The 9,944-nt window shown below is 34.0% G+C and overlaps 2 protein-coding genes across 4 annotated transcripts in view; both read left to right on the top strand.

The window, feature by feature from the left end:
* Positions 1 to 1,577: 1,577 nt before the first annotated feature.
* LOC132166184 (psbP domain-containing protein 2, chloroplastic-like) lies at positions 1,578 to 3,833 on the top strand. Of its 3 annotated transcripts, none has more exons than XM_059576963.1 (4): positions 1,578 to 1,955; positions 2,045 to 2,200; positions 2,766 to 3,090; positions 3,609 to 3,833. In XM_059576963.1, the coding sequence occupies exons 1-3, from the start codon at positions 1,584 to 1,586 to the stop codon at positions 3,024 to 3,026; spliced, it is 789 nt and encodes a 262-aa protein (XP_059432946.1). In that variant the 5' UTR covers positions 1,578 to 1,583; the 3' UTR covers positions 3,027 to 3,090; positions 3,609 to 3,833. The 3 variants fall into 3 exon arrangements, with proteins under 3 accessions (XP_059432946.1, XP_059432945.1, XP_059432944.1); XM_059576962.1 differs by having other exon boundaries at positions 3,564 to 3,833; XM_059576961.1 differs by having other exon boundaries at positions 3,522 to 3,833.
* Positions 3,834 to 7,091: 3,258 nt separating this feature from the next.
* The window catches only part of LOC132166704 (amino-acid permease BAT1 homolog), a 4,518-nt gene continuing 1,665 nt past the window's right edge, over positions 7,092 to 9,944 (top strand). Inside the window, exons 1-5 of the mRNA XM_059577573.1 lie at positions 7,092 to 7,285; positions 7,377 to 7,559; positions 8,054 to 8,173; positions 8,275 to 8,466; positions 9,402 to 9,707. Of these exons, the coding sequence (XP_059433556.1) occupies positions 7,184 to 7,285; positions 7,377 to 7,559; positions 8,054 to 8,173; positions 8,275 to 8,466; positions 9,402 to 9,707 (903 nt within the window). The 5' untranslated portion in view covers positions 7,092 to 7,183. The remainder of the gene's footprint in view (positions 7,286 to 7,376; positions 7,560 to 8,053; positions 8,174 to 8,274; positions 8,467 to 9,401; positions 9,708 to 9,944) is intronic.

Genomic DNA, 9,944 nt, shown 5'->3' with positions numbered 1-9,944 from the left:
TATTTTGGGGGGTAGATTGTCATTGGAATGGTACAGGGGTGTCAATGCAGGCGGTTAAAAACCGCCCGCTTACTGTTAACCGCTTAACCGCTTAACCGTAATAACCATTAACTGCCTAACCGCTATAAATGCCTAGTTGTTAGTGGTTAACCGTAACCGTTAATCGCTAACCGTCAATCGCTAACCGTCTTTTTATATAATATATTTTTATAATTACAATTATAAAAATATTTATACATATAACATAATCACTTGATCATTAAATCACTTTTTTTTAAAAAAAAAAAATAATTAAATCACAATTTGAGTATTAATATATTATCACTATAATTTATATGATTATATGATATAATCACTTGATCATTAAATCACAATTTTTTTTAAAAAATAATTAAATCACAATTTGAGTATTAATATATTATCACTATAATTTATATGATTATATCACATGATCAATTGATCATTAAATCATTTGATTATATAATAACAAATTATACATATATAATATGACATAACTCATAAGTATACCAATTCATACTAATACAACAATTAAATATCTAGAGACTTATTTTCAATGTATGTTATAAACTTATAAGTCTATATATTTTATAAGTCTATATAAGTCTACATATGCATATGAATAATATAAATGTATAATATCAATACTTAATCATATAATTCAATGACAATTCAAATACTTTATTCAAGACTTCAAGCGAATCATATTATTAATGTACAATGATGATATGATTCGTATAATATCAAATTAAGTAATTGACATTGAATTAAACAATGACTAATGTGTTACTTATAAACACAATTTAAGTATTAATGTATTATCATTATATGTTGTGACAATTGTCTGAATTCTAAACTTTTTTTTATATGTTGTGTTGAATTTTTTTTTTTATGTTTTTTTTTTTTTTTTTAAAAAAAAAAAAAAAAAAAAAGTTAACCGGTTATGATTTAATATTTAAGGAAATTTTTTTTAAAGTATAAGTAAATGTAAATTTTGGGTCAAATATTTTTGATATGGGCTCTTTTTATAGGAATTGGGCCTAAGAAGACACTAAAAATACATACAAAAAGAAAAAGAAAAAGAAAAAAGAAGAGGGTAAAAAAAAACCCCAAAAACGCCCAAAAAAAAAGCCAAATTTTTAAAAAGAATTAGTGGGCAGTTATCTATTTCACTAACCGCTAGGCGGTTAGTGAAATCTACTAACCGCTAAGGCGGTTATGGTTGGCGGTTATTGCCAATAACCGCCAACCGTAACCGCCTTGACACCCTTAGAGAGTGATAGTTTGATAAAGTTAAGTGAACTTTATAAAAAATAAAATAATAATAAATAAAAAATTAAAAAGAAAAAAACACAAATTTTCAATTCTTTGCCTATATAAAATATGAAATTGAAATAATTAATACGGTGTTCATCCTATAATGTTTGCATACGTTGTTATATTCACACATTTTTTTATAGAAAAGATAATTAATATTCAGTCGGTTGGAATTTCAAAATATAATTGAGTGGATAAATTTTCAAACCCAATATTCAGTTAAAAGGAATATGAATTAAAATCTGAAGATGAGGCTTGCTGAAGTCCAGGCCTCGTCTTCTCTAATGGCTTCCCAGATTTGCTTCCCTCTCTGGACCCACAATCTCTTGAAGCATAACAATGCTCCAACATTCTCATCTCCCAGAACCTTCTTCTCAATTTCCTTGTCATCAACTCAACAGCAACACCCAAAAAGCATTTGTAATGACCCTCACAAAGATGCACTTGTCTCACATTGTTTGAGCAGGAGGAAGCTCAGCCTCTCAATTCTTGCAGTGTTTTGGTCTTCTGGGCTTTTGCCAAACATGACAAAGGCCATTTTGGCTGGCGAATTGGAGCTTGAAAGGTATACAGATCCCACGGAGGGTTTCACTCTGCTCAGACCCTCTTCTTGGACAAAGGTATATATGGATTGCCTTATCATACAAATCGACCCAAACTTTCACCGTTGTTGGCTGAATAATTGAGGTTAGTTTTTGGGTGTGAATAGGTTGATAAAGCGGGGGCAAGTGTCCTGTTTGAGGAGGCAAATAAGGGAAGTAACAGTGTAGGGGTTGTGGTAAACCCTGTTCGTCTTACAAGCCTCGGAGAGTTTGGGAGTCCTCAATTTGTAGCTGATAAGCTTATAGAAGCCGAAAAGCGCAAGGTAACTGTTTGTTTCAATGCCTGTTCGATGGGCGTTGCCCGATTGGTGATGATTGCAATTGCTTCTGGTTTGACAATTAAGTTTCAGATAGGTGCGGTTTTGAGTATGACTTATATGCTTGTTTCGTACCAATGCCACTTTGCCTTGGTCCATTGAAAAACGCTAAATGTACTCTTAATGCGGCATTGAAATTCACAATTGAATTTTAAACAGATTAATCTGTATATTTCACATGAATGGTGATTTTCGTTGCCTCGTAAGAGAGTAAACACTTGAAAGTACATGTGGCATTTCTCTTCATCTGATATCTGTCAACTGATTATTTTGGAGTGTTAATTGTTATATTCATGACTGATTGGCTGATTGAAGGTCAGGAAAGAACATTAAAAGCTTCAGCTAGAGAAATAATCTAAGTCATGCATGTGCAACCTCAATGCTTCTGCTTAGATGTTTTATTGAGTGATCACAAATTTGGTCAAATGATGCTTGGTTGAGATTGCTGCAGCCTTTTTTATAAGAAGAAAAATTCAAGGCAAGCAGTCATAAGAGTTCTCCTGTCATGTAGGAAAGTACAAATGATGCTGAGGTTATTTCAGTTGCGGAGAGATCGGGCCAGGGAGGCTTACAAGTGTACGAGTTTGAGTACAAGGTTGACAGCACAAGGGGAGGGATGAAAAGGATCTTTTCGGGTGCATTTGTGGCGTCGAAGAAGCTCTACCTCCTAAATATTGCTTACTCAGACAAACCAGAGAATCCTCTTGACATCCACACAAGAATGATGTTGGAGCAAGTGCTTCATTCCTTTGATGTGGCTCCGGTGACATAACATTAGAGCTGATTCTTATGTTGACTTCTTTTTTATGCCTTAGCAAGAGTCTTCAACAGCTAAGGTAATGCTAATCACTTGTCTTGAGTTCAGTTAATGTAGATGAGTTTTCTGAAAGTAGATATGATTGAAGTCAAGTGCAGTTTTTTTCCAGGTCACTTGATGGCTTAAAATTCATCCTTAAGCATAAATTCATAACCAAAATAGAAAGATAAAAAGGGAAAAAAAGCTAGTGTGGAAAACCGCTCTTAGATACATACTCTTCCTACATGTATATTTATGCATCCATTATATATGTTTATGTATGTATGTATGCATGCATGTATATATGTGTGTGCATATATGGATGCAATTCCATGATTCACATGGGCCATGAAAAGCATCCAAAATATGAGAATCATCACTGTACACAGTCAAGCTCATTTAGAAGTATTATTATTATTATTATCATCTCTGTTTACATACTCATTTTACAATCTGATCGCAATGCACTAGAATGGAAGTGACCTATGCTAGCTGATGCATTGTAAATGGCAGAGAATCATTCTTTGAGGTTGATCAAGAATAGAATCACCCTTTCAGGACATGGAGAAGAGTGTGACGGTTTATCACCAAATCTCTTGAGTTTACATTTTGTTGATATGAATTTTGGCAAATAGCCCTGAGTTGTAAAGAAATACAGTTGTACTATTTTTGTCTAGCGGTAATTGTTTGACCAAGATTTCTTCAGCAAAATGCCTCAAGGGTTTTTTTGCTCATTGTGTTATGTTATTTTAAGTTTATGGACCGTATTAAAATTCTTTTCCCTCTGGCTAAAATCCTTCTTGTTGATTGGTGATGTGGTTGTTGTAACATCCTTATCTATAGCTCTATAATGCTAATATGCCACTACGGCACTAATTAACAAATAGGAAAAACTTCACTTATTATCTCTGATCTTTTATCACTTTTATAATCAGATTTTTAAATTTTAAAAAATGTCAATTTAGGGTTATCATCTTTTAGAAGTTTGCAATATCAAATCCTAATGAAAAAAAGGAAATCCCCAAAATAACTCGTCCAAATTTAAGTTATATTTGTAATTTTATAAATGTCTTAGGGGTATTTTGGAAATTTCACTCATCAAACGTTTGATTCAACTTTAAATTTTAAAAAGAGGGTTGACATTACAAAAGTAATTGAAAGATTAGGAGTAGTAAATGAAGTTTTCCCTAACAAACATCAGCACGTTAAAGCTCTTAAAAAACAAAATGGAATGCTCATTGCTTTTGCCTACAGAAACTTTCAAACCAATGGAATAGAAAAATAGTCAGGTAGCTGACCATTCTCTTGCATGTTCTGATTTTTCAAATGCTATTGGGAATTGGCAACTAAGATATAATCTGATTGAATATAGTGTTATAGTTTATAAAGATCCTTTTCACACAGTGTTCAAGCGGCGTACTCCACATTATTTTTCTGTATGGGATTGAAATTAAGACTTCATCATTAAGGTTTTGTTTACATATCTCTTTGCAACCAATCCACTGGAAAACCCTTGGGCATGTGCCCCAAATCATGCTGTATCTATCCACGTGTACGTTGGGATTTTTCTAGTAGTTTTCCTACTAGTTGCTTCCATGAGGATTTCGTCTGTTGCACGTTTTCTTTTGCAGTTCATGCATAAATTAAGATGAAGTGGAATACTTCTAGCTTATGGAGAACGATCCTCTCCATATTTGAAATGGAGGGTAGCAGGTTGGTGTAAATGAGGGGCAAAATTGTCCTAATTTTAATGTTGAGAAAATTTTGCTCATTTTTAAACACTAAGGCCTGTTTGGTTCGCAGATTAAGTATTCCGTTAGGAAAATGAATAACTATTACGAGAAATAGAGGAAAGTGAAATGGAATAGTTATTCTTAATTTGGTAACAACATATATATTCTAATTAGAGTTAAACCAAAATTACCAAAAATTCCATCATTCTTTAAAAAAGAAAAAAAAAAAAAACTCATATAAAAAAATAAAATAAAAGGGGAAACCAAGAATTGCAGGGGTGGCCGGCCACCCCTAGCATGACTTGGGGGTGGTCGCACCACCCCCGATGGATTTGGGGTTGGCCTTGCATCAAGGGTGGCTTGGCCACCTACGATGGCAATGGGGGAGGCTGCGGCCACCCCCTAAACATCGTCGGGGGTGGCTGCAGCCTCCCTCGTCACCATCGGCGATGGCTAGGCCACCCCGAAATCCATCGGGGGTGGTCACACCACCCCCGGGGCACCTCGGGGGTCTACCCTATGGTGCTCTGGGGGTGGTGTAACCACCCCCAGGTCTTGCTAGCAGGTGGCCAGGTCTTTTTTTTAAAAAAAAAATAAAAAACAAATTCTAGGGTTAAAATAAAAAAAATAATAAGATTTTTTTTGGAAAATCTATTTAATTCCATAAGAAATAGTAATTTCACTCATTTTTTAAAGGAATAGTTATTCCTGTATGTATGAGATTAGTCATTTACAAGGGAATAATTATTCTCAAAAATAGACCTTTACCAAACGAAAAAATGACTATTCCATAGGAATAGCCATTCTATTCTAGGGGTCTATTCCGCAAACCAAATGAATCCTAAGTGGTTCCGAGAATCCTATTCCCTGCAATAGGAGAGGAGCATGTGAGTGTAGAAAAGGTCTTCATTTGTTCGGGCTTTAAAGACTAGCAACAACTTCCCTTTGATTTTCCTTAAGTTTAATAAACAAAACTTTTTTTTTACTTTCATATTCAAATATACTTTATAACTTCCCTTACATTTTCCTATACAATTAAAATACTATTTCTTTACAAAATACAAGTTTCTTACCTATTCTCCAATTTTTTTACAAAATCCTAACATAATCTTGAATAAAATGCAAAAAAATGAAAGATGAGGGAGGAATTAAAGAGAAATATTTATATTAAAATAATATATGGGGAAGCTCTTTTAGTTCGCTACATAATTTTTAATGTTTAGGGAAGCGCAGATGAGTTTTTGTGATTTTTTTTTAGATTTTTCATATATATAAGAAGGGAATGAGTTATTGTTTTTGTTTTGTTTTTGTTTGGTGAGTGCAAAAGTTCAACATTAGTAATGTAGTATCTTATTTAGACAGAGTTTTCCTTAAAACTGGGTTAGAGAAAATTCTTTCAACTCTGTTTATAAAAATAACATGTGTCATTTTTTTATTAACATGTGAGATGCACATGCGTTTTTAATAGTAAGGACAAAGTTGAAATAAATAATATTAAAAACTCATGTGCATTTCACATGTTATTAAAAAAATAACACAAGTCATTTTTATAGACTGAGTTAAAAAAACTTCCTCCAACCCAAGGTGTGTTTGATAAAAGGTTTTGGTTTGATATTGTAGTAAAAATTGATTGATGTAAAGAAAAAGTAAATTTTTTTTTTTTTTTTTTTAAAGTGAAAAATGAAAAAATATTGTTCGGTAGTGATTTTTTTATTTAAATAGTAATAAAAAGTGATTGACGTCAAAAAGTTAAAAAATAAGATAAATAGAATGAAAGAAAAAGTGAATAGTATTAAAGACAAAACCTGTTATTAAATGAATTCCAGTTTAAAGGAAAACTATGCCCATCTTGTCATAATCTAAAATTTGAAAGGCCTTTTTTCTACCTTTATCTACGGAAGAATGATTTTCAGTTATTTGGATATATACCAAGTTCTTGAAAAGCGTTGTTTGTTTGTGGGATTGCTGTCAAAAGATATTTTTGAATGCTCGCAAGTTGGAAGTGGTCAAAAGTCTTTGGTTGCATGTTGTTTTGTAGCCCCGATCGAGAATATTCAATGCTGTTGTACAACAGATTGAGGTGATTCGCCGCACTCTTGGACCGCCTGTATTCCCAACGTTGAAGTAACCAAATAACAAAGCAAAAGAATTATAGGCCACGCAAAAACCAGTGCGAAACTGAAAGTGTGTCTTCCTGTTCCTTGGTGGGAACTCAAACATTGCAACACCTTTGACTCGCTATTCTTCACCCTTTTTTCCCGAAAGCTGGATATTCTATAATGTTCATATGTTAAAAGTCAACCTCTCTCTCTCTCTCTCTCTTGAGGACAAGTTCCATAGGACTAGTCCAGTTTCATTTTTGGTAATTGGTTTTTGAGCTCAATTACCAAATAAGATTTCATGGGGCACATCCAACGGGAAGTGCAGCAAATCCCAGAAATGGATTCCGGGGAGAAGCGGCTCAATGAGCTGGGTTACAAGCAAGAACTCAGAAGAGAAATGGTGATTCTTTATTTGAATATCCTACTTTTATGGTTTCTGTCTCCCTGCAATGTTCTTTTCACTATTTTCTCTTCTTGCTTATTTTGTGCAGACTTTGTTTAAAACACTTGCAATATCGTTTTCGACGATGACCCTTTTCACTGGGATTACTCCTCTGTATGGTTCCAGCCTTCAGTATGCAGGTCCTGCAACTCTTGTGTGGGGGTGGGTGGTAGTATCTTTCTTCACCTGGTTTGTTGGAATAGCAATGGCTGAGATCTGTTCATCTTTCCCAGTTTGTGCTTTTTCTCTTTTCCCTGTTTATTTATTTTTTACTTTTAAGATATTTTTCTCTATGTGATCCAATTTTTTTCCAATATTGAGCATATTCACTCTGGAATTTCCAGAGCCATGTAAAGTCCTCTTGAACACGACCTGGTTGCAACTTGAACCTGTAGGGAAATCAACTAGCTATCTTAGCCAGAAGGCTCTTTATAAGATACTTTTTAATGGAACAGATAAAAGTTTTACTTTGTTTCTTGAAAGAGGATAGAAATTACTTTACTTAGTTTCAGGAGATATGTGAGCAACTCTTGCATAAAAATGCAAGAATCAATATGAACTAATTTGGATACGGCCAATTAAATTTTGCTGACTTTTATATCCAAAACTTCTTCTGAGCCTCCTTTCTTAGCACATTTGATCTTTTTCTGCATGCCTTGCTAATGTCTATGCATGCTTCTTGCTGATTTTAGATAACTGACTTTCTCTTGGTTTTGTATTTTACAGACTACTGGTTCTCTCTACTTCTGGGCTGCCCACTTGGCTGGCCCTAAATGGGGTCCATTTGCATCATGGTGTTGTGCTTGGCTGGAGACCATAGGGCTCATTGCTGGCATAGGCACACAGGTACCAATTTACCATTATTTTATAGAATTTGTTGATTAATATTTCTGGTAAATGGTAATCAAGAGTTTAATCATTTTTTTTTTCTTAACTTGTTGGAGAAGGCTTATGCAGGATCACAAACACTGCAGAGTATCATTTTATTATGCACCGGAACAAATAAGGATGGAGGGTACTTGGCTCCTAAATGGCTATTCTTATGCATGTACATAGGCCTGACTGTTATATGGGCATTTCTCAACACTTTTGCATTAGAAGTGATTGCCTTCATCGACGTAATTTCAATATGGTGGCAGGTATAATCTAGATAAGCTTGCTGTAATTTCAATACTGTCTGTTTCATGGATGCAATGCTATAAAATATACTTTGGTGTCAATATCTGAGTGTTGTTCCTTTCCTTCCTTTTCTTAACAACCAAATGAAGCATTACATATGCTCTGTTTGCCTACGTCTCAGCCTTGTAGTTGCTATATTGTGTGAAATTCTGTCTGAAGTGCATGAAAAACAATATGGTAATGGGAAATTTAGTACAAATTATTCCATTTTATCACATAGAAGTTAAGTTCAATACATTACCTCAACAATACAAAATAATCGAAGTGAAAAAAATGGTCATAAGCCAACATGATAAAGCAATTAAATATTTGTGTTAGAAAAATAATAAAATTTCTAATTGCCTAATCTTCTTTTTCTATATATATATATAAAAAAAAATCAGCAAAGTTAGCAATAGTTTTTAGTTGTAAGACATGGTTAATCATCAGCAAGGCAATTAGGGTCTCTTGCAGTGGCTATGCATGACACATCCTCAATCCAGCAGTTGGCAATTAAGTTTCTAAGATGCAGTAGCTCTGTTTGGTTTTAAAAATGGAGGAAATGGAATCTTAAAATTATCTGGAATGGGAATGGTTATAAGTTTCTAATTTTTTTTCCTAAAATTAGGAACTCTCATCTTGCTCAATAAGCCTTATAGTTACCCTATGGTTTCCATTTTATAGATGTAGCTTCTTTTCTTTCCCCTTCAGTTTCAAAGAATTGTATCATACCAAAATGAAGGAATAAGAATTCTTAAACAAAAGGAAATATGCTTTCATATAGTTCTTATGTGGTAACAGTATGCCTCACTGACAGAATCTAGTCTTTCAATCTCTATATCAGCTGTTGTGAATTAAAATATCATGTGAATGTAATTACTTCAGTTCTAAATTTTGACTGCAATCCTTTTTTCAGGTTATTGGAGGAACTGTTATTGTTATAATGCTTCCCTTGGTAGCACAGACCACACAATCTGCCTCATATGTATTCACACATTTTGAAACGTCACCCGAATCAACTGGAATATCAAGCAAACCTTATGCAGTCGTTCTATCTTTTCTTGTCAGTCAGTATTCACTATATGGATATGATGCCGCAGCACATCTAACTGAAGAAACCAAAGGTGCAGACAAGAATGGTCCTATTGCAATTCTGTCTAGCATTGGGATCATTACATTATTTGGATGGGCTTACATTTTGGCCCTTACTTTCAGCATTCAGGTATGTGTGCTGATGATTTATAGTCTGTAATTTTGTTGGTGTATGAAAGCAAATTGAATGAGAAAAGACATCTAGTTGGATGTAATCACCTGCTGAGGTACACCAAATGGTGCCATTTCTGTTTTTCAACAAAATGCATGAGATTTTAGCCACCACCTATGGTTCATTTTGTGTCAAAAGAAATAATCCTTACAAGTAATCAGAGCCTACTGCTGCACTGGGCTGTCTGTGGGCAGC

Source organism: Corylus avellana, chromosome ca11, assembly GCF_901000735.1.
Source record: "Corylus avellana chromosome ca11, CavTom2PMs-1.0".
Taxonomy (NCBI): domain Eukaryota; kingdom Viridiplantae; phylum Streptophyta; class Magnoliopsida; order Fagales; family Betulaceae; genus Corylus; species Corylus avellana.
The sequence above is the reverse complement of the archived record's forward strand: the minus strand, read 5'-3'. Positions and strand labels throughout refer to the sequence as shown.

Excerpts from the sequence above, each read along its gene's own strand:
- LOC132166184 (XM_059576963.1), top strand. The coding sequence starts at position 1,584 with ATGAGGCTTGCTGAAGTCCAGGCCTCGTCTTCTCTAATGGCTTCCCAG. Across the intron at positions 1,956-2,044 it reads GACCCTCTTCTTGGACAAAG|GTTGATAAAGCGGGGGCAAG; the intron begins GTATATATGGAT and ends GGGTGTGAATAG. Across the intron at positions 2,201-2,765 it reads TAGAAGCCGAAAAGCGCAAG|GAAAGTACAAATGATGCTGA; the intron begins GTAACTGTTTGT and ends CCTGTCATGTAG.